The following is a 25,063-nucleotide window of genomic DNA, read 5'->3' as shown; positions in this document are numbered from 1 at the left end:
CAGGAGGGCGATGTGGAATACATTGGAGGAACATCCAGTCGAAAGAATGTTACCAGTTGGTAAGTAACTTGTTCTTCGAATGGATTGTGTCCTTCAATGTATTCCACATTTTTGACAGACTCCCAAAGCAGTACCAGAAAAATGGAGGAGGGAAAAGAACTGAGTACCCAATCAGATGGCAGAATAAAGAACCGCCTTACCAAAGGCCATATCTGGGCCATGGATCGTATCCAGGGAGTAATGTTTAACAAAAGTGTGGATAGAAGCCCATGTGGCTGCTTCGCAAATATTCCTAATAGGAACTCCCAGTTGGAAGGCGGTGGAAGTAGCCACGCCCCTAGTGGAATGAGCTCACAACCCTTCGGTAGGGTCCTTACCCACCATTCGGTAACACTCAGTAATGGCGAGAATAATCCACCTGGACAAGGTCTGTTTGGTAACAGCCTGGCCCAATTGGTGTCCAGCATATCCCACAAAGAGTTGATTGTCCCCTCTGACCCTGGACATCCTAGAAATATAAAAGCTCAGAGCTCTCCTAGGATCCAACCTATGGAGTCGCTCCTCTTCCTTACCAGGATGAGGAGGAGGATAGAAAGAAGGAAGAACCACTTTCTGACTCAAATGAAATTCAGACACTACCTTAGGTAGAAAGGAAGGCCGTACCTGTAGTACAATCGTGTCCTTGTGGAACACAGTAAAGGGCGGCTTAGATGAAAGTGCCTGCAATTCATTCACTCTGTGAGCGGAATTAACCGCAAAAAAGAGCACTGTCTTGAAGGACAACAATCGCAAAGGACAAGAGTGCAAAGGTTCAACCGGAGCACCCATGAGAAAATTCAAAACCAAGTTCAAAACCCAAACCGGCACCTGGAAAGGGGACGGTGGGAATACATTAGTCAGTCCTTTAAGAAATTGAGAAATCAAAGGAATCTTAAAGTAAGAGCATTCTTCAGACAAGAGCTTAAATATAGACAGTGCCGACATGTAACCTTTAATGGTACCTACAAGAAGGCCCCTGTGGGCCAAAGAAAGGAAGAAAGACAAAACCATAGGAATGGAACACTGAAAAGGATCAACATTTTGTCCTCTGCACCAGTCACAAAACCTACGGCAACGATACAGGGATTTTGTTGCTGGCCTTCTGGCCGAAAGCAACACCTCTATCACATCATCTGGGGGGTCCCAATCCTTATATCTCAATCTTTCAGATACCAAGCGTGAAGGTTGAGAGTCCTGACCTCTGGATGGAGAACCAGACCCCCCTCTCATGGAGGGCAGATGGACATTTCAAGAAGGTCCAGGTACCATGCTCTCCTGGTCCAATCTGGAGCAATGAGGATCATGTGGGACCCGAACCTCCGTAACCTCCGGAATGACGGGGACTGGAGGAAGCATGTACAGCAGTGGGAAAGACCAATCCACTATGAACGCGTCTCCTAAGACTCCTATCGGAGGAAATTCCCTTGAGCAGAATCTCTCACACTTCCGGTTGGCACTGGTGGTGGAGAGATCCACTTGCGGGGTTCCCCAATGGGTGAAGATCTTATGAAAGACTTCCTGAGCCAACTCCCACTCGTGAGAGACTGTGCTCTGCCTGCTCAGAGCATCCGCCGCTGCATTTTTGTATCCGGTCAGATGAACTGCCGAGATCGAAATTCCATGGCCCAGAACCAGAGCTGCATTGCCTCTCTGCAGAACAGGAGTGACCGTACCACCCCCTTTTCTGTTGAGGTAATGCATGGCCACTGTGTTGTCTATCATGATCAGGACACTCTTCCCCCGCACAGACGGCAGAAAAGCCTTCAGGGCTAGCCTGACGGACCTCAGTTATAGCAGGTTGATGTGGAGTTTGGACTCCGATGGAGACAAACGACCACTGGCGGTCAAGGCGTTGGCATGAGCGCCCCATCCTGTGAGGGAAGCATCCGTCACTACAGTCACCTCCGGCCATGGTTGCCAAAACGGCTCCCCCTTCATCAGGCTCCCTTCGTTGGCCCACCACAGAAGATCCTGGGAGACGAAGGCGTCGACAGCATCGGCATCGAGAGCGCCAAAGGCTTCGGCGTCGACAATAGTGCTGACGGTGCCGATGGCTGATAAGAAGGCAAAGCCTTGACGTACGAGTCGATGCACGCTTCGAGCCCTTAGCGAGTCGCGTCGTGGACCCAAGTCCGAAGGCATGCGAGCCGTGGTACAAGACCGTTTCCTGCCGTTTTCATTAGAAGGCGCGTCCGGAACGTGCTCTGCGATTGAAAAATCACCAACATGCCACTTTCCTCGTGGCTCCATCCTCCGAGAAGGACGGGGAAGGCGACCAGTGACAGCACTTCGAGAATGCCGTGATGAGGAACAAGAATGGCGGGAACCACTCTGGGACCGAGAACCACGGGCCTCCGCCCGACGCAGAGAGTCACCCCTCGAGCCATCAGTGGATACCCCTTTGGATTTCGATTTCGGTGACTTAATGGACTTAGAACCCCTGCCTACCTGAAGCTTCCCCTTACGCTGCTGCAAGGCCTTGGCAGTCAGCGACTGACATTTTGAACAGTCGTTAGTGTCATGCCTCTCGCCCAAGCACCACAAAGAAATGCGATGCGAGTCGGTGATCGACATTTTAGACTTGCAGTCCCAGGCAAGTCTTGAAGCCAGACCGCAGAGTCGGAGGGGTCAAAGAAGAAGACATCTCTACGATGAAACACACGAGGCGCGCCGAGTTCTTGAACAAACACGTTTGTGGGAAAAAACGAAACTGAGGCTACCGGCGCTGTGCGTCCTATTTATAACATCCGCTGACGTCACCCTCGATGGAGGCCTTCGAGGGACATCGACCCGACATCATCGACGCAGGATGCCTTCTGCCGAAAAAAAGTTTCCGAAGTGCACAGCTGTGGCCATTACATGTCAAAGATGTGGAATACGTTGGAGGACACAATCTATTCGAAATATATATTATATATATTATAGGATAGTTAAGGTGAGTCGGACTCCCACAGAAACCCCTTAAAATTCTATTGTTAATAACTTTTGATTCGAGTAATGGATTTGGTCAAAAGTTCGAAAGTGATTAGAGATTAGCACCTCCCCCGCCCAGACCCCACACTGCCCAGACTGCAAAGTTTCGTAAAGGTCCATTAAAAAACAAAAATTTTATTAAGAAGACAAAAACTATTTTTTTTCCAAGGTTATGGACGACTTCCCATTCTGTTCCCATAGACAAACAAGGTCAACTTTTGCCAAAGCACACAGCCCAAACTGCTGGATGGATTTGATCCAGGTCCAAAACAATCTGGGCATGAAGCGATTAGAAGTATTCTGTTTGTGGTTTGGGGTTATTCTGTGCCGTAGTTATTTAAATATTTGACAGAGAAGGGGGTGCCCCTTCAGAAAAATTGATAGCTATATCTTGGGTAAATTACCAGGACCTGGGGTTTTTAGAACATAAACAGCCGCCATCTTGTTTTTCTCATGATGTGAGAGATAGCTGAGTATATAGCTGAGGATATGGGAAAATGAAACAGGAAAAAAGCTTTGCAGGTCAAAAAATATGCAAACGCCATCAGGCTAGGGAGAGGGGTACTAGAGGACACCAAGTGAAATGTGGTAGTTGGAGGGGGATCTAGGCACTGAGTTTGCAACACAAAGCTTTCTGTAGCCTCGGATAGCTGAAATCTAAAAATAAACTGCATTACAGAAACAGTGTGTGTTGGGGGGGAAAGGGAGAGGTGAGGAGGCCATCTGGGGGTTGGAGGAGCTGGCACAGATGAAGAGGTACTTGGTGAGGTCCTTGGGGGCAGTAATCAATTTCTTTTTTTGGCAATTTTTTTCGATATTCACAGCTATTTTTTTTTTAAAGATATTTGTACAGCTATAGTGACACTGGGGGTGAACAATCATTGGCCATGGCAGAAGAGCATTTCTAGAGACAGGATAGACATCCAGGTCTCCCATCCATGCAGTAACCAGGACAGACCCTACCTAGCTTCAAAGTGAGGAAGGGGCCAACCCCTCAAGCCATGTTGCCTGACAAATGAGCCAAAGTTACAAGATCACTTAGAGAAATGGGCTGGCCCTTTCCTTGCTTTGAAGCTAAGTAGGGTCAGTTCTGTTTTGAAGCTAAGCAGGGTCATTCCCGGTTACTGCATGGATGGGCGACCAAATGAGCATCTGAATTATTTTTTTGATAAAACCGCACTACTGTCAGTCCTTGAGCGTTTTGCACTCAGAGACCATTTTTGTGGTTTTTGCTGATTTGCATTCTGGTATTTGTAGTCTCCAAAGTCAATAACATACCAACCCTGCTTAGCTTCAAAGTGAGGAAAGGGTAAGGCCCATAAGGCCATGTTGCCTAATGAATTATTCCACCTTACAGACCACTTAGAGCAACATGGCCTAAGGGAGCTGGATGCTTCCTCACTTTGAAACTAAGCAGGGTCGGTCCCCGTTACGGCATGGATGGGAAATAGACCACGGCCCGAATGCTGTGTGTTTTCTTAGTTTTAAATACCTCATAACACACAGCATCCACATTATTTTTTTTTAAACTGTGCCACTGTCAGTCCTTGAAAGTTTTGCACTCAGAGACAATTTCTTTGCCTTTTGCTGAATTGCATTCTGGGATTTCTAGTCTCAAAGTCAAGGTGAGTGGAATAAGGCCACAACTGGACACTTTCTGCCTAACATAGTTCTACACAGATATAAATGTTTGAGTGACACTATGGTATGTGTACTTTTCAAGTTATCTTTATAAAGCAGAGTATTGTTGAAAGCCAGACATCTGGGTGAGGAGGGGAAATGATGAGAGAGCAAGTAAATCATGAGTTTTTGCCCATGATGTGCTGAGAGAGCTTGTATTCCTGAACACTGGTACAGTTATTTTCCCCTGATTGTGGCTGTTTGGCAGCCAGGATTTTACTCAGGTTGTCATGCTCCCAGTGCGGACGCTTACCCACAAGACCACAAGCACATTTTATTTTGTATTGGGATTTGGTTTTCCTGGGACTATTTCATGACAGATTGCTGGGTTTTAAAGGTGAGCACCTTTTATACTTTTCCAGCATATTTATTGGAAGATTTCCTCTCGCAGGTTATTTTCCAATGCTAATTTGTCTTATGCACTTTCTTTTAAGGAGAAGGTCAATTGAACTACATTTGTATATTTCACTTTAAAATATATGTTCACTTACTGTGCATATATCCATGGGTGCCAGCTTTTGATTTTCGCTATGGGGCAAAAGTACCTGACCATATGTTATTCTTGCTGCTGGTCATTTTTTTCCCCTTTTCCGTGCTGTTTAAATGCGACTAGTTGGGTTGTGCAAAGTATCACTACAGTCACCAAGAGAGCAGCCATAAAATTAGGGGCTTGTAGCTCGCTGCTAAATCAAAGTGTGTGATCCTCGGCAGATCATTTAATCTCACTGTGCATTGACCAAAAACATTGTGAGTTCTCAAAGTCTGTAATCTTTTAAACATAACAATACCACTGTTAAAACGGGTCAAAATCAGTTTGGGATTGATGAACTTCTTTGAGTGATGGGTTGCAAGTGTTTTAAAATATAGAGTGGCCATGCCCAAAGGCCATGGGTAGTTGTCTGGTAGTGTTCTAAAATATACAGTGGGCAAGTCTATGGAATAACAAAATCCTTGAAATTCAAGGAATACATTGTAAAAACAACTTGAAATTCAAGGAAAAACTTTGGTTGCATGGACATTAACGTGAGAACTTAACACAACAAAACCCCTGAAATTCAGCTAAAGCCACCTTCACTTTGCACACCCTGTTGCACAGCCTATAACCACAATGATTATATGACAGATTACATGTTTTGATGACATCACTAATTACATGTAGGACAACACTGATAATATTACAAATTGCATCACTAGTGACAACACTAATTACATTGTATATGGAATACATTATTCACCGTAATCGTATTTCTGATGCTTATATCTGCTTAGATTCACATGCTTGCATAGGTCGACATCTAGTGGAAGCTGGAGAGTATTACAGTTGTTGTTTTCAAAACTCAAAAAGGGATGTCGATTAGGGCGTGCCAGTAATACTATCCCTAGTGCGACATCCCTGATTAATAAATTAGCTTGTAAAAACTTTGATTTTTTTTCTTAATAACAATTTAGGCCATGGACTTTTGCATGACGAAGGCTGTGGTCACTGGCCATCACCAAACACCATAGCTAGTGGTCAATTATTGTTACAAAATACCAAAGCCATGCCTAGTGGCCCGTCACTGTTTTTAGGGACAGCGGATCCAGATGAACGCAGACCGTGTACGGCGGATCGGGAATGCCGGCTAATCTATTGATGTTTGATGATACTAACAGTGTGAAACAGAAACACCCTTTTATATACAAAATTGGCCGAACACTCGGGGACCCTCGCCTTGATGGCTATATCGCTTAGAACTATTCGGCTTATATTAATCTCTTTCGTTTTGAAGAAGACTTGCATGGGTGACAAGTGATACAACTGCAAGAGAAAAATAGCATCAGCATCAAGAAGGAATTTTCCACCTGGTGTGGCTTGGATAAAACCTCATTAAGATTGTACAGTGGAAGTCAGCACAAGACAATCTGGTGGCCCTCATGGAAACATCTTTCACAGAAATTTGATATCCTGAAAAATTGAAGAATTTATACACTGAACAATGGACATTGTTTAATTCACACCAACTTGATTTCTCATAAGGAGAATTGTATGTTTTTGTATTGTATATGTCCTGATGAGGTGTATGGGATGGAATTTGTCGAAGCCGTCTCAGTGCCCGAAACTCGAGTCGACACTACCATAGAGCCTACTCCTCCCAGAGTTGGCTATAACTTGGGTTCATACAGAAAAAATGTGGTAGATTGATGTATGTTTAAGAGCAACCACTTTGTAACATTTACCCTGTCTTTGGTTTTCAAAAACATTGCCAAACAGACTCCTTTTGATTGAATAAGGCATAAACCCAATTAAATTAGGTGTTCTGATTACAGAACAGAATCATCAAAATTGCAATCTTTGCACAGGTACGAGTGGTGTTTTGTATGAATGGGGATGAAAGAGTATGTGAGATGTGAGCTGTCTGTTGGTGTGAGATATGTGTTTTATGAATTATTGATTTGTTTATATTTGAAAAAAAATCTTTTTATAGATGTGGTATTAATGTGTTTTTATGCGAATTTTTTTGTAAATGTTTTCCATGACTATGTTTGATTAATGAATAAAACAAATGAATTTCCATATATGCTGTTTTTTGTTTAGAATGTATACCCTTTAAGTAGGGTTGTCCTTTGGAAGGGATTATGTGGCGTCCCTACGCATGAATTTTACTATTAATGAGTGGAGGGTGTTGCATATATCCACGGATGTTTGCAGTTTTGTATGGTTAAAATATACAGTGGGCAACATTCAAAGCTTTAGTCAGTGGCCACAGCTAAAGGTCATAGCTATTGCCAATTATATGTTAGAATATACAGTCAGCATGGCAAAAGGCCATGGCCACTGGCTAGTATTGTGTTGAAGACCATGGCTGGTGGCTGGTTAGTGTATATAAAATACAGCGGGCATAACGGAAGGCCATAGATAGGAGCTGGTTAGTGTTGTATAATGCACAGTGGGCAGGTCCGAAGTCCATCGCTTATGGCATGCTAGTATTTTAAAATATACAGTGGACATGGCCAAAAGATGTACACACTGCTCATGCTCAAAGGCCATGGCTAGTGGCCCATTTAGATATAGTGGGCACAGGCAAAGGCTGTGGCCACTGGCGTGTATTGTGCTAAAGCCCATGGCTAGTGGCTGATCAGTGTATATAATGTACAGTGGACACAGCTGAAAGCTGTAGCCACTGGTGAAGGCCAAAGTCTCAGGTTCGAGGCCTGTTAGTGTTTTAAAATATACAGTGCACATGGGTGAAGAATGTGGCCAGTGTCCATGACTGAATGCCATGATTAGTACCCATTAATGTATTAAAATATATTTGCCCACCTTTAATGCCACTTACTGTTGTAATTTAATTAGTGATGTCATCAGTGATGTGATCTGTGATGTCATCATTGTGCTCAAGGGCTGCGCAACAGGGGGCACAAAGGTAAGGTGGCTTTAGCTGAATTTCAGAGGTTTTGGTGCTTTAAGTTCTTACCTTAATGTCCAAGCAACTAAAGTTGTACCCTTGAGTATATAGGGAGAACATACCTTTCAGTGTTTTCAATGTCCGCGTCAACCTGCCATGAGTTCTGCTGAGATTCTGGTGGTGATGATGATGTATCTTCTAAAATTGGAACTTCAGAACTCTCTTCCATTTTATAGTCTATAATCTTGGGGACCAAACACATTTCTTTCCCTTAAAAGTATATAAAAGAAAAGCAACATATTTAGGTTGCATTGCATAACATCTGCTTTCAGTATTAGAATTCAATTTAGTGAAATGCACAAATGAACTGTACTGTAACACAACTTACTGTTATTTGTTAGAGATTGTCTTCTTCTAGAGATAAGACATTTCTGAAGATTTTTCATACAGAGGACCCAAAAAACGAATGCAACGTACAAGACATTTTAATGATATTTTCTTTATTAAGCAGAAACATGGCTACTTTAAATGCTGATTTTGCTCTAGCAGTAGATATGGCATTGAATTTCTATCCTTTGTATGTGGCCTTTTGCTTCAATCAACTCCATCCCATTAAACAGTTTTGGATCACTCTACTTTTATTGTGTCAAAGTTAGAGATTTAGATTTTAATTACATTTTCTTTAACTACTTTGGAAAATTATTATGGGGATACAACAAAACTTTACTTTCAATAGTTAAAGCAATCATCTGCTACAAAATACCCCTTCTCTATCCAGTACCCCCATTAAATTTCCTTTTCAATATCCATTGCAGCTGTTTGTAATCGTAAGACCCTCCATACTAAACGTAAATAAGTTAGCCAGCAGCCTCACCCACCACAAAGAGATCATAAAGCTCAGCCTTAATCACCTTACTCCTTCAGATATTCAATGTGCCTAAGGCACTGTGCCTAACGAGGCAAGTACAACCCTGACGGTGCTTCTGTACATAGCTCTTAAATAGCATCCGCACCCCTAGTAATTGCCTAACATTGTTACTTAGCTCTGCCCCTTTCTTAACTCTAAGACTCACGGCAACTCTTTCCCAGGCATCCGAAATTAAGAGCAGATGAAGAAAAGGGCAATTCCTATTTGACCAAAAGGACCAAGGACCAGAACACTTGCTCCTCATCGGGTAAGCTCCCTCCCAACAGTTCAGCCCTACCATCATCGCTCATCGCCAACCAAGTCTCTCACCAGCAACATCATAGACACTGCATATCAGCAACCTCACCCACATCACCGTAGACCCCATAAGCACTCCATCATTGACCGCTGCATGAAAACTGATGCTCACCAATGTCCGTTCAGCAGTCAATCATGCAACAGACACCGCCGGCCTCATCATCACACATGACTTGGATGCCATCTTCGTTATTGAGACCTAGATGTCCTCATCCTCAATGGCTACAGAATTCTACAACAAGCCAATCCAGACAAGATCGGCACAGGCCTTGCCATCAATCACAAGGCATCATGGCCATGCACCTACCTGGACATCGCCACCATTGGCTCTTTTGAAAATATTTCTTGCCACTTCCCACTCTCCCCAATGGACACAGTCACTTTTCACCTCATCTGCAGACCACACAAGTCCAACACCTCGTTCATCAGAGACTTCACAGATCTGGTCATAACCATGTCTCTCACGCATGCTAACACCATCTTCCTCTGAGACGTCAACTTCCCTGCCAAATCAGCAAACAAATCAATGAAGGAAAATCTTCACTGTCTACTGAACACTCAACCTCATGCAGCACACGAAAGACCAACTCACAGGAAAGGTAATATCTTCAATCTCATCATCACCGCCCTGCACACCCTCCATTCCAGCTCTACAATTGTGCTCGACTGGCCAGACCATCTGGCAATCCCCTTTGACATTAGTCATACCGCAACAGTCAAGAAAACCCATTGGAAACCCAACAAACAAGCCTTAAGATCATTGAAGAACTTCCTTGTGGAGGCTCTCATGTAAGACCTCACCAAACTGCACCTCAAATGGGCTGATCTACCTCTGACGAAACAAGAATACAACTCGCTTCTCCAAGAACTTAACACCACCCTCACAACCAACGTCAAATGCCATGCCGCAGTGAAACTGTGCACCGTCAAGCCTAAACCTTCCGCACCCTGGTACAATCAAGAAGTCAACCTCAACAAAAAAGACCAGAACACAAGAAAAGACTTGGTGAAAACCCTGCAGCACATCCAACCTCGCCCTATTCAAGGGATTGCGTGCTACATGCAGACTGATCAAAACTGCCAAGGCCAACTTGTACCAAATCACCATAGCCAAGGCCAACAATGAAAAGAGAGCCCTCAACAAAGCCATCAAGCACTGCATCAACCCTCTGTCTTACCCACCATACTCCTCTCCATTGAAAGATTCACTGCCATCAACTCTTTCCTCATCAACAAGATCAGCATGATCCACCAACGCATAGACAGCAATGCCACAATTGATAGCACACTACACATTCCATCTTGCAAAACCACAACTATCTGGACAACTATTAAGACACTCACTATGGAAGACCTCGCTGCCACCCTGTATCCATCAAGGCTACATCGTATGTGGGCAACATCCTCTCTACCTTTGTAATGAAGACCCTTCCACCTGAAGCACTCCTCTCTTACCTGACAATCATCAACAGCTTCCTAACTAGAGGCACTCTTCCCCTGACCCTCTAGAGCAGACACATCCTCCTGCTGCTCAAGAAACCATCTTTGGACCCTGACGTCCTCAGCAACTTCCATCACCCATCTTTCCTTCCTAGGTAAATACCTTGAGAAAGCAGTAGCCATGCATTTCCTCTGAAACATGAAAGCCAATAGCCTTTAGTCCTACCAATTTGTCTTCAGACCCATATACAGCATTGAAACAGCTACGATCAAGTTGATCGATGAAGCCCTTACAATCCTCAATAATTGCCATCTTTACCTCCTGGTTCACCTTGACCTCTCAGCATCATTTGTCACAGTAGATGACAAAACACTCAACGACAATATACATCGCTGCATGGTGATCAGCAAGTTCATCCTCAGCTAGTTCAAATCCTATCTTGCTAATCACCACTAGTTTGTACATATGGTTTAGTTCAGATCACCAACTGCACCCATCACCTGTGGAGTCCCGCAATGATTCATCCTGCCCCTGTGATCTTCAATCTTTACATGGAACCACTTGGAACCCTCCCCAACCCAAAAAACATTCACATCGCCACTTGTGAATCAGCAAGACCATCCACAGCTGGTTCAAATTCTAACTTGCTAACTGCCACCAATGTGTCCAAATGGATTCCTACAGATCACCATATCTACCCAAAACCTGTGGAGTCTGCAAGGATCCATTATCTCTCCCTTGATCTTCAAGTTTTATATGGAACTACTCATAATCCTTCTGACTCCACACAACATTCACATCCACCAATATGCAGATGACACTCCGCTCTACCTCCTCCACCAACACACAGATGGTACACAGCTCTTCCTCAAGATATCCCCATCAAAGACATCCACAGGTCCAAGGCCTGCTTCACATTAATCGAGTTCTGGATATCAAGTGCTTACGTAAAGCTAAACCCTTCCAAGACTGAATGCCTACTGCTGACATTAACAACTCTCTGCTATTAACCTCAAGGGCTTCATACCCCAGCTGGTCACCTGAACCAAGTCTCTTGCGTTTGACATCGACAAACAGCACATAGCAAGGAAGACACAAACGCTTGCTACCAACTTTCTCTACTGTGTAAAATCAAGCCCTTCATCCCAGAAAACAACTTGAGATCTGCTGCCCAGGCCTTGGTCCTCTCCCACTAGGATGGTGGCAATGCCCTTTTGGAAGGTTTTCCGGCGACAATTCTAGCACCCCATAGATGTGACTTACATGCTGCAGCACTACTCATCAAAGTACACTGCAAATTCAACCACATGATGCCACCCTCAATGAATTTCACTGGCTTCGTCTGCAAGCCCATATCATCTTTGAATCCTGTGGTATCATCTACTAGGTCACACTACTATCAACCTGAAGTCCCCAAACTACCTCACTGAGAAACACAGCACATCTGGAGGCCTGCAATCCACTATAAGTAAGGACATGTGCAGACTTTACCTCTGCCAGTGCAAGGCTTTCTCCATCTACACCCCAAGCATCTGAAACCTCCTCCCTGTCAACATCAAATTGACCCCACTGCATTTACAGCTCAGTAAGGAGCTCAAGACCTTACTCTTCAAAGAATGGATCCTCCCTAACACATAGGACCACACACCCTCCACTCCCCACCCTACCTGAGACTGGGTGATCTGTTCCCCACTGTTTCCTCCCCAGGGTTCTAGAAGCTCTCTAGATGCTAAATTTCCCTCCCTTCCACTCCCCCGTTGCTAGCTCCCCTTGCCCTTGTTTCGCTGCTTACCTCATCATGTTCTTCCCCCTATAATTGTAAAGTGCTCCATTGCTTCATAAAGCTAGGTCCCTGCTCAGTAATTATCCTAATAATAACAATAATAATAACTGAAATTATAATTTTATGGTATATATATGCCACTTCCACACAAGCTATTATGTTCCAGACTCCTATGTATGTACTATTTAGGTCTGCTATGTTCAGAAAGACACCACTGTCTGATACCACATCACTAACATCCTCTGAGAAATCAATGTGTACCCTTTAGCTATCAAAAGGTAACGCCCTGACTAAAGGGACACAAATAAAACCAGCTGTCACCATTGACCAATGACAGCAATAGGTTAGATACATGAGGCTTGATTCCCTCACAAATAGCAAGGCAGAAACTAGACAGTAGGAGTAAACAAGCAGTAGCTACTAACCTGGGAAATAGGGACACCTGGATTAGAGAGGGTCTTGCTTTCTCTAGACAAGAGAGAGAGAGGGTCTTCCCTTAGAACCCATATCAAGAAACTTAATGAAAACTCTTGAACAGTTTCTGGGAGTTGGTGTGTTATAAAGACCATCTGTGAAACCATATTCAAACCCCTAACATGTCCATTGGGCTTTTAAAAGGTCATAAAGTTAAAAAGTTTTTAAAGCTTGAAATTAAGCCTTTTGCACCATATACCATCAACATCACATTCTCAAACCGTATGAAATCCCCAGTGGCTCTTATATTCAATTATCAATGAATGAACCAATGCTTCCCTTGGAAGTAGTGCATTTACTCCTCTTCATGCAAGGTAAGTCCAAAATAAACAAACAACTTATTTAGCTCTCTTCTAAAACATGTGTGAGACACATTTACATCCACCCACCTCTCTCCCATAACTGAACATTTTGCTTCATATAGGGTGGGAAGAAGTGTGAGTTGTTGTGTATCACAGAAGTTAATGCTGGAAAGGTAGTCAGACCTCTGTGAATGTGAGATTGTCCCAAGATTTCATGGCAGAGCTATAGAGGGCTTTGGCTTTGTTATGGGTCTCTTAATCACCTGTGTGGAATTGGTAGCTGCTGAAACCAGGGAATGCAACCCCACCCAAGATCATGGCACAGGTGTGTCAGGCACCTATGTGCACTGATACACAGGATGAAATTCACCTTGTCCTGTTCGATTCTGCATCTTAACTGCCTTCTGTGCACTGGTGTTTTATGTTCTTCTGCCCCCATGTCTTGCACTCCACTGCAACTAGAGCCCTCATGGTCTATTTTCCAGCCTCCTGCTGACTTCTGTTTCCCTTCCCATGCTGATTTCTTCATTCTGAGCACTTCTCCAGGTTTGGTCCTGTGGCACTTGCTCCTGCTTCACAATGCTTGGTCATTGATGCTGCGTTTTTCCCAATTCCTTGTTGTCCTGCTTTGAGATCTCTGCTCCTGTGTATCCAGATTCTTTTGGCCGACCTCAACATCTCCAGTAACCTCAGAAATCAATGTGCTTACTTTGCACCAAACCAAGGAGGGATTTTCCAACCATCTGACTTTTTTGTTCCGTGAGGGATGTTTCCTCATCACCATTCATCCATTCATCATCCACCTGTCACTCTCAGGAGTAGGAATGATGGACCTGCAGAGACTCTCCCACCTATATCACCACCATTAAGTGCCCAAGTGAGGCTTTAGCCTACCTTATGCAACTGGCATATCTAGACTTGACAGGGGTGTTTGCTATTCTTTCTTCCAAAAAGTTCTGTTTCTTTGCCTTCACATCAAGATTCCAAGGTACGTGTCTCTGAAAAGTCACAGAAGCTGTGTTGGCACTGACCAAATGCGCATGCAGGCCATTGGGCTGGGGCAGCTTCTGTATAGCATAGGCTTCAAGGATACAAGACACTGCCAATCTGGTGATAGTTGCTTTAGATGTTGGGGAAACCTTGTTCATTTCCTAAAATCCTTGGTTCTGGACAAATAAAATGTTAAGGCCCTTCTTATATCCAGTGAGTGCAGAACCCTCTCCCCTCCACCCCTTGGCGGTCCGATTGGAAAGGAAAGCAGGCAGAAAAAGGACTCGATAGAGAACTCTGACACCACCTTCGGTAAAAGAGAAAGATGAGTTAAGAGTACAACTTTGTCTTCAGTTGAGAAGGCGTGAAACTTGCTTACACATCTGGTAGTCATAATCACTATTAGAAAAGCTAGCTTCCAGGAGATTAACTTAATGTGTGATGATGCCGTAGGCTTCAAAGGTTTATGACAAAGAGCAGTAAGGACCATTTTGAAGGCCCTACTGGGGTGAAGAGGCCTTACAGAGGATGTGGGGAAACGTAAACCATCATGTCTGCACACAATATCTCTAGAGCATTTCACAGGGAGATTTGGCCCTGGCCTTCCCTTAATGCAATCTACCACTGCATTGGACACTCCTGGTACGAGGACCACCAGGATCTAGATGTTGTGCTGTAAAGTCAACTCCGAGATCTCAAATGCTACGGAAGTAAGATATCTCGACATTGTGCCGTCCTGTTTAGTAATATAAAATATTGACACAGCATTGTTTCTTTTTATTGATATAGTTTTGTTCTGGGTATTCGGCAAGAAGGTATTTAGAGCTAAGCATATCACCATTAGTTTCAGAAAATCGTTGTGTTGAGTCTGATGCTGCTGAGAACAGAGATCTGACAAGGTTGATTTGTCCAACGTATGAGGGAAGAATCTTAAGTGGTGCTAACCTGATGCATGAGATCCACAAAAGGAATACCTGACAGTATATTTTGAGGGGTTGACCACCAAATCATGTCCTGCCTTATAGTGTGATGAATCAAAATTTGTTTGCTCTGAGAATCAGAGGCCAGAGACTGAGATTTTCTTAAAGTCATCTGGAATCTGTTAATTTTCAGTCTGTCTAGAGGAGGAGACTGTACTACTGAGGTCATGAGACCGAGTAGGCTCTACAACCATCACACACTCATAGTGTGAGTGTTCAGGAACAAGGAGCATGTGTTCTGAAAGTCAGTGATTCCCTCTGCCGTTGGAAAAATTCATTCAAATTAAGTATCTCAAAGGAAGCCGATAAACGTCACATGTGACTGTTAAGGATGACTTCCTCCAGTTGACCGACAGGCCCAGATCGAACAGCAGATCCAGCAGACAAGTGTGCTGTGCTTACGCCAGATCTCTGTCTTCGGCCGGGGTCTCCCTCTGGAGTAGCCTCCCTGCCACTATGAAATTTGAGAAGAACCATCTCCAGTTCCTGAAGCACCTCAAGACCTTCCTCTTTTTTTCTGCCTTCGCCCCCTTCCACCTGCTGATCTGTACTCTCTTGGCACCATGCACCTGGCCTACCCTCTGTCTTCCGGGTACAGGTACCTGCCTACCCTGCCACCCACCCGCACTGCCTCCGGGCCACCCCTCTCACTGGGGTCTGTATCTGTACCCATACAGTCCCTCCCCCTTTCTTCCTGCACTTATCAGACATACCCTGTCTGCTGCCTTAAACCCAGCACTTGCCACTTGCTGGGTGCACTACCACTGTCTGTTGCCTTTATTATTATTTTTTTATTTTTTTATTATTTATCTGTTTCTACTCTGCTCGGCACTTTCCACTCCCCCCTTCCATGCACTTTTCCCCTTTCCCTCGCCCATGAACTTGCGCGTGCTCAATGACACTGGGCCTAGTAAGATCACTGTTCCCCTCCCTTCACCTTGTTGCGCTTTGAGACCCTTGTGTACGAGTGTGATATAAATAAAATATCAATATCAATATCTGGTACCTTGTGTTTACCAACTAGTCATCCAAGCAAGTTTATTTGGCCTTAGCCATTAAAGGGGTAGTGCCAACAAAAGTATTATTGGCTCAAAAGATGGGCCATCATCAAATATATATATAAAAAATAATCATTAAGAAAGTTGCTATGTAAACTTTTGAGCAAACAAGGCTCAACGTCACGGATTTAAAGCACTAGGAGGCATCCATTTTGTGAAATGGATGAGCCTCCTGTGCTTGTGTTAATTTCTGCCCTTGCAGCACTAATAAAGCAAAAGCCAGCCAGCTGTAATACACAAAAGCTACCAGCAGGTGGCTTTTGCTTCATTTTTCCCAGAGAGCAGAGATCAACACAACCTGCTGCTGGTAAGTCCTTTAAATGTCTTTTTTAAAAGCACCGGAAAATAAATGCTGCGGTTTTCTTTCTAAATTAGAAAGAAAACCGCAGCATTTATAACTTGTATTTATGTTTGCTGTGGCTTCAGCTTTGAGTCTCCTGGGCTCCCCCGACCCGGGTCGAGGGAGCCCAGGAGACTCAAAGCTGAAGCCACAGCAAACCTAAATACAATGCTGTTGTATTTAAAAATGCTGCAGTTTTCTTTCTACGTTTCCCGGAGCCCGGGAAACATAGAAAGAAAACTGCAGCATATTTAAATACAACAACGTTGTGTTTCTGACTGCAGCGGCTTTCACTGTGAGTCACCTGGGCTTCCCCGAGTTGGGGAAACCCAGGAGACTCAAAGAAAAAGCCGCTGCAGTTAGAAATACAACATTGTATTTGTAAATGCTGCGGTATTTACAAATACAACAACGTTGTATTTCTGACTGCAACGACTTTCACTTTGAGTCTCCTGTGCTCCCCCGGGTCGGGGGAACCCAGGAGACTCAAAGCTGAAGCTACAGCAAATCTAAATACAACATTGTTGTATTTAAAAATGCTGCGTTTTTCTTTCTACATAAAACCGCAGCATATTTAAATACAACAACGTTGTATTTCTGACTGTGGCTGCTTTCACTTTGAGTTTCCTGGGTTTTGCCGACTCGGGGGAGCCCAGGAGACTCAAAGCGAAAGCTGCCGCTGTTAGAAATACAACATTGTTGTATTTATAATTGCAGCGCCTTTGCTTTTTGCATTTCATTTTATGTTTTCTGTGCTTCCCTTGTCTTGGGGAGCACCGAAAACATAAAATGAAAGTGAAGGCACTGGCAGCATCATCAGCTCATGCAGCTCTGCTCTGGTTGCAGTAAGCACAAGCTACCAATAGGGGGCTTTTGCTGCTTGTTTAGTGCCGCCTGGGCAGACCTTAACATGAGCTGAGCTGCCTGAAATGGCAAAATGGATGCTTCCATGTAAACGCTTTGAGCCTCGTTTGCTCAAAAGCTTACATAGGAACTTCCATTAAAATTATGTTTAATGCATGTTTTGGATTATTGCCCATCTTCTGGGACAATAATGTTTTTGTGTGCACTATTCCTTTAACATGTTTAAAACAACACAACCATATAATGTAATCATTCAACAAACACTCCCAACATTTAAATCACACCCTAATAAACCCTCAATTAAAACAACACATATGTAAAATCACCTTAAAAAGATCTCTAGTCACCCTACTATTATGCCTCCGAAGATCAGAGACAGCAGGACAAATTAACATAAAATGTCATAAATACTCAAAACCTGATCAACAGGCACACTCTTTAGTAGCCCCATGACAACGAATTTGGCCATTTAATGGTAACATATTGGGTCTAATCATAAGGATAATGCTCCCATTCTCTTTAGACGTCAGAATTATTATAACACTTTCTTTGGCTCAAATCGAGCAAAAAACTACAAAAAAAGTAATTGAAGTTAAATTGCAAACACACTTCATCATAGCGGTGTGATCTAACTTATTTGCTCAATCTTTAAGTACCGAATTAGGCTACGTTGAGATTCAGATTTCCTCATTACATCTTCACCCTTTTTAAACCACAAATATTTATCCTTGGCTGAAGGAGAAAATATTTCCCCTACTGTATTTGTGATGCTAGGGTTCTTAAAATGTATTGTGTTTTTAAAAAGAAATCTGAAAAGGTGCGCTGTAAGGATATATGTGGGGTTTTATTGCCATGCAACATGCAGCATGGAATACAGCCATATGTAAGGATATATATATGGGGTTTTATTGGCAGCATACAATATGCAGCATAGAAACACAGACAGGCCCAGTTTTTCAAACTGCAGGCATTATTTCAGTGACAGCCAGTAACAGCCAGCAGACACGTTTTTAGCATTGTGTACTGCCAGGTTAAAAAAAAGGTGCACAATTTTATGTTGGATGTTTCATATGTGAAAACTGCATTAGAATACATAACTGATTAATTCTGTACTAATCGCCCTGCTAAAGTACTAATTTCAACCTCTCTAACATTATAATGCAGTTTTCTGTGCACAATGAAATTCAGTCACAGTTTGAAATTCATTTTTCCATGAAGAGGTGCACACTAGTATTTATTTTCTTCATCTTGTAAAATGCAGGAAAGGAAAGTAGAAACAGTTGCTTTCCAAATGAAGTCTTCATTGCCTGGAAAAACAAAGGCTGGAACAGGGCACATTTTTGTTGTTCTGATTGGTAGGGGTTGTAGGTGGATAAGCCACGTCAACAGAGGGCTGAATTAGAGTTTTCTTAAGGAATGAAGAGAAGGGAGGTTTCAGTTGGTGCTGGGACAAGGAGACGGACGGTGCCATATATGTTGAACTCCATGTGGGTTGAGCGCTGGCTATGAATCTAATAAACTGGCAGTTCCCCACACACATACGAAGGAGTTTGGCACTGTGTCTGGGTCTGCAAAGAGAGCGAGGTCGTACGGGGACTTCAGATTTCACTGGCCTTGGTAAGATTAGTGCCAAGTGAGGAAACAAAAATAGATTGCTGAACGTGTGTTGATACAATTTACTAGTAGTGCAGGGAGTTTAGAAAAAAAACAAAAACAATTGTGTGTTTATTTTTCTCTCTATATTCAAGGTGTCTGAACCTAAATTCGTTTTTGCAATATGCCTGCTTGTTTCTGTTTTCTTTTGTATCTTGCAGGTGATGCTGTAATGATCATGTGGTAAGATGTTTTGCTGTTTGTAATTGTCATTTGATACAGAGTGCATGAAAAAAAAAACAGAGACTTTGGTGTCATTCATGCATCTGTGAATCATTTATGTAGGGGAAGCACCGAGGTGATGTTTATATCAGAGCAGTAGTGCATTTACCAATTGACCACTGTAGTTAAAATAGTAATCAAGGAAGAGTGGATAAATATCTGAAAGGTAGAAAGGCGTGTGTAAGTGTTTTGCGAGTGATCCCTTCTTTGCATGCTATAAAGAAGGAGTGTCAAATCAGAAACATAGATTACTGGATGTACATAAGCCTGTAATATCAGCCCCAAACCATAGGTGGTGCTCTGAATAAACTCATTGGGTTCTCTGAAGTGTCATAAGTCTGGGGGCTCTCTACAGGCGACTAAAGGACATTCTAATAAAAAGGAAAGGTTTGTTTTATGATGGGGTTGTAGTATAAAAAAACATGCTCACCACTATGCTACAAAAATAAGGTAATTCTGAAAATACCACAAAGTAAAATACCACTAAAATTACCACCAACATAAGCTAACAATAAATAATCACTAAAATAGAGTAATACCAAACTACCTATACATGTAAGGTCAATTTACCACCTATTTACCACAAAAGAATTATGGTAAGAAAATACCACCCAATCCCGAATTTACCTTAATAAAACAGAATCTCTTACAGCGCTCTGCTAAAACAGTAATACTGTGAACTCCCCATTCAATCTTCACCACCTCGCCTGTAGCGGTTGACGAGAAGCCAGGCACCTTGCTTAAAAAATGATTTTGCATTTGGTTCAAACTTGCGCAGTTGACATGGCCCCAAATGTGACTACCATTAATAACCGAAATATGCACTTTAGCCTGCAGCACCTTCAGACCTTTATCCAATTAAGGATATACAGGGACCGCCTGGAGGGGAAGGAAGGCCGAGATCATTTTGGTGAAATCAATACTGAAAGTGGAGACCCCCACCGAAAAAAGTGCATATACATGCAGTGAGGGGCCCAAATCAGGATGTGGTGAGAAGCGTCCTTCAGATCCATTGGACAGATCAAGTATCCTTATTGAAGGGCAGACTGGATCTGGGCTGGAGTGATCCTCTTGGAATTTTCAAGGGGAAGATATAGGTTGAAATTCGCCAAATCCAAAATGGTGCACACTTCTCACTGGTTGGATTTTGGCACTGTAAAGAGCCTCGAAAAAAATCATTACATTCTTTCCGGGAATAGCACTTCCTCTATGGCTTTCATCTCATGTAACTTGGAGATCTCTTCCTTAAAGGAAGGGGATCCAACATGTATTAGGGTAGGGTGGGAAGGGAGGCCAGGGGGTGTGGAGTAATTTGAACCCCCTGCTGGCCACTGAAATCACTCATGGGTCAGAAGCTGTGGTCCGCCAGGAACTAAAGTGAAGGGAATTCTTCCCCCCACAGGCATACGGTGGGAAAAATCCATCCCATCATTTATTGGGCTTCTCAGCTAAGGCTGGGGAGGCTTAGAAGTTGGGTCAGAGAAGTAGAAAAAGCACTCGAGCCGAGGACTTCTGCTGCTTTTTCTTTGGCAGACCTGCTGTCCTACTGCCTGGCTTTTCTCTCCCGGAACCTGTGACATCCTGCAAAAAGAGCATGATCATGGGTCCAACCGCAAAGGAGAGGTTTGCTTAGAAATTGACAGTTTTATAAACACTGACAGAGACTTAGCTAGGTGAGTGTTGTGCCTGCATCATCTGGCTCATTCACAATCCCTACACACTCCCGCTTACCAGCGTCTTCGGCTTTCAGAACGGCTAGACCGTTCTATACACAATGGAAGCTATCTGGGAGGAGCAGTTAAGGTCGGGGCTACGATCATATTTGCATGCCATTTCACTTCTTGGATTTCGAGCCAGGATCACCTGACCAACGTCTCGTCAACACGTTGGTCAGGTGTACATCAGCTGACACCATTTAGCTGATCAGATCCTAAGCACCGGTGCTTCTGATCGCATTACTTGGCGTAATTGAGTCTGGAGCTCACTTCTGCTGTTATCGAGCAGACGTTATTTCCTTGCCTTTTTCCTCTGCACGGGGTGATTATTCTGCGTTCTTTCGCGACACCCTGGCATTCCGCTCTGTTTTCTATACGGAACCTCTGCCGTGTCTCATACGCGGCACCATACAAACACTCCACTCCAATTCCCTGCAGAGCATCTAGTCTCTGCCGTGTATCCTACGCGGCACCATACAAACACTCTGCTCCAATTCCCCACGGAGTCTCCAGTCAACGCCGTGTCTCCTACGCGGCCCCAAACAACACTCCGCTCCAATTACCTGCAGAGCATCCTGTCATCCAGCCACAGCCGTGTCTTCCACGCGACGCCTAACATCACGCTGCTTCCTCGTCGTGTCCCACACGACACTTTGCAACTCCGAGCCAGGTTCTACACGGGACTTACAGCAACGTGCCCATGTGGCATTTCCATCTGCTCCAACCTAATAAGGAATCTTCAGCTAAAGGACTACATTCCTGGATCAAGTTCTTCACCTACTCCTCCTATTTTTCTCCTACCTAGTGCACTGAACTTTGGACGCTTTCCTGGGTGCACCAACCCAGCTCTAGTGCGGCCCTCGTTCCGTACGGGTTCGTTTCCTCACTTACCCTTCCTTTTCGTTGCTTCCCTGGACTTCCTCGAACTTCCTTGGACTTCCAAATGGCTTACTAAAGGTTAGTGCTTAATAGATAGGTTGTTACTGTCCTTCTCAATAGTCTACTATCCTGATACATATTTTTCTCTGTCTACAGCTTGGTGAAACTTGGTCCACTCACGCCCTTCCCTCTAATTACTCTCTCTGACTTGTATCATTACCAGTCAAGAGTGGCATTAGTTAGAAGGTTTTCATTGACTGCACTACGTTCTACTTCTCCCATCATATGGTTACAAGGAGACGCCAAGTGTATCCTTTTTCGGCTACCAGTCTGAATCCTTTCCAAAGAATCTAAGGCATTGTATTCTGTATCCTGTGTATTTCAGATTTGAAAACCTGTGTCTTAACAGTGAGACTTAGTGAGGGTGTATTTGTTCTTTTTTAAAAGTTAACCATCTGTGGTATGGCGAGATCAAGGATCTTCTTTGCAAACATTTTTGCGTGATGCCACAGCCGCCTACAGATGTTCGCACCTCTGGCGACTCCCCTCAAAGAAGCGTCCACGTTATGAGCCGATGCTTCTAGAAGGACCTGGGTAACCACTGTAGTATCCGCTACATCATGTTTAAACTGTTCAAGATGTTCAGATGGAATCAACTTTTCAAATTCTGGCAGATCTCTTCAGAATCTTTCATTAGACGCTGCCAGTAAAGCTGTAGCATTAGCCTGGCGTAAGTGCAGTAGAGAGTTAGCGTAAACTTACTTGCTGCAGCTTCCAGGATCCGGTATTCTTCACTTAAAATATTTGAAGCAGAAGCAAAGGAAGAAGCCAGTCTCTAATGTAACGTGACAGATGCCACTTTCCAAAAGGATGGTTGGGGACAAGGACTCCATGAGACTTGTTCATCCTGCATCAGTCAATACCTCACATCAATATTTTGTTTCTGGGAGTAACTGAGTGAGGTTTTGACCAGACCTTTCTTTCTTCAACGGGAACTTCTTACTGTTGGTCAGCACCCGGCCTTTCTCTCTCTCTTACTGAAATGGCTCCTGCCAGTATAGTAGCTTCTGTAGGTGGAGATTCTGGGATGAGAATATCCAGAAAGCCCATAAAATCCACCAGCCTGTAATGAAATGATCCTGTAGAAGTCTAGAGGGTGATGATCTGTGGGATCTGAAGGCAGGTCCTTAGATACAGGTATTGGAAGAAGAGGTTGAACCATTATCAAGACTATTTTAGGCTACTCTGGTACCATTTCCATGGGTATGGGTGAATCTGCATGCGGGTTTGGAGCTTGGCAAAGAAAGCATCCGCTGATGAAGGATTGCTCCTAACCTGAGGGTGAATCAGAAATTCCTGAAATGCCTTAAGCCTGGATTGGGATTCAAAAGAATGGTTGCCAGGGCAGTGTAGTCAGCCATGGATACACATAATACAGTGGAGCCGATTTGGGGGCTAAAGACACGGTTGGCGGGAGCAACATCCGTGTTGGTACAGACCATTTTCCTCTTGGATCAAACGGAACTCACCCCAGAGGCGCTAAGGGTATACTCATGTAGTGAGCCAGATGAACCCACAATGGATGAGGAAGACTCTGAACTTGTGGTGTCACCTGACTCCGGTAATTTGTAGGATATTTTGACAGGAGTCAATTACTCCAGTGGTGAATTACTCTGTCACAACAGACGCTTTTCCTGAAGTAAGCCTGACTGGATGCAACAGTCTTAGGAGACTCTGGTCCTCTCGATATATAGTCTGTGATTTATTATCCTTTGAAGTGGGAACTCCTTTTGGCCACGTAATATGATTAACCCTCAACGAAGGAGACGTTGGAAGAGTCCTGGCAATGTTGGCCCATTAAGGTGGAACCTCTGTGCCACCGATGGAAGTTTTCGGTAAACTACGGAGTGAGCTCTGGTATTGTTAGCCACCAATAGGAAATCCTCTGCCTTGTTTGTACTATCATTAGCCCCTAAGTGGAGATTCTCTACATTGCTGGTATCAACGTTAGCTCCTGAGCAGGGAGCCTCAGGTATCCAGTTCGGGCATCCACATATGCCCCTGGGATCCTCTGGAGAAGTCCTTGAGTGGAGATCCTAAACCCAGAGTGATCTATAAAAGAAATAATTTACCGGTCACAGCCTTACTCTGATCTGAAGTCTTGAAATTGATTCCGATCCAGGCAATGAAAAACCTCCTCCCAGGGACGAAGTTGATGACTAAAGCGCGAACCAAAAGTGTGTCACAATAGACCCAGGCGTCTCACTGGGGCACTGGTTCCAGACACTCAGAGCAGAAAGTCGAGTGAAAGTGGTCCTGTCGTGGTCCCTACACTTTTTTCCTAACTGCAAGTATTACTTCAGTGTCTTCTGTGTGGGGGAGTGGTCACTGTGTGCAGCCGGTGCCAGAGGACCTTCAAAGCCATTTGATCCGCGGAACGCAGAGCGGAAGGTAGAGTGACCTATACTGGTGCAGACCATCTCCCTCTCAAAAATAGGCCACCCCAGCCCTAGCTTCCGAGCTCCCGGCGGATTAATAATGCTGGTTAAAGTACCCCCTAACACGAGGAAGTATAACCTCTGTAAATTTAAAAACTCAAGTAAAAGCTAGCAGGGGAAAGCAGGGCATAGTACATGTAACTGACACGACGAGTGAAACGGAAGGAACTAGACCACAAAGAACAGGGGTTGTGTCGGTGCCGCCTATTGAAAATAGGTCAAATACAATTCCGGCGTTTTCCGCCTCACCAAACGAGCTCAGGATGTGGTCCCTAGAACGGATGACCAGGGCCCAGGAAAAGAACGTGATACCCAGTTGGGGGGGCTCCAGAAAGAAACTACTATGAACTCCCTGGGCGATACTGACAATAATTCACTCTTGGACCTACATTATTCTGCATGTAATATTGAACGCCCACCTAAAGACACTCAAATAGCGCAGCAAAACATTACTGCATGTGCCCCTGTACTCGTAGGTAATGTGGAATCTCAACAACTGGTGCACTATGCAGATCCATGTCTGTGAGCATCTCCGAATTTGTACATAAATACTTCTTGTAA

At 44.0% G+C, this 25,063-nt stretch overlaps 1 protein-coding gene across 1 annotated transcript in view; it reads right to left on the bottom strand.

Annotated features, from left to right (window-relative positions):
- Positions 1-25,063, bottom strand: part of RGS7BP (regulator of G protein signaling 7 binding protein) — a 567,198-nt gene that overhangs the window by 76,674 nt on the left and 465,461 nt on the right. Inside the window, exon 4 of the mRNA XM_069627344.1 lies at positions 8,201-8,348. Within this exon, the coding sequence (XP_069483445.1) occupies positions 8,201-8,348 (148 nt within the window). The remainder of the gene's footprint in view (positions 1-8,200; positions 8,349-25,063) is intronic.

This window comes from Ambystoma mexicanum, chromosome 6p (assembly GCF_040938575.1).
Source record: "Ambystoma mexicanum isolate Mex_15411 chromosome 6p, UKY_AmexF1_1, whole genome shotgun sequence".
In the NCBI taxonomy this organism is placed as follows: domain Eukaryota; kingdom Metazoa; phylum Chordata; class Amphibia; order Caudata; family Ambystomatidae; genus Ambystoma; species Ambystoma mexicanum.
This window is presented reverse-complemented; position numbering and strand designations above follow the sequence as displayed.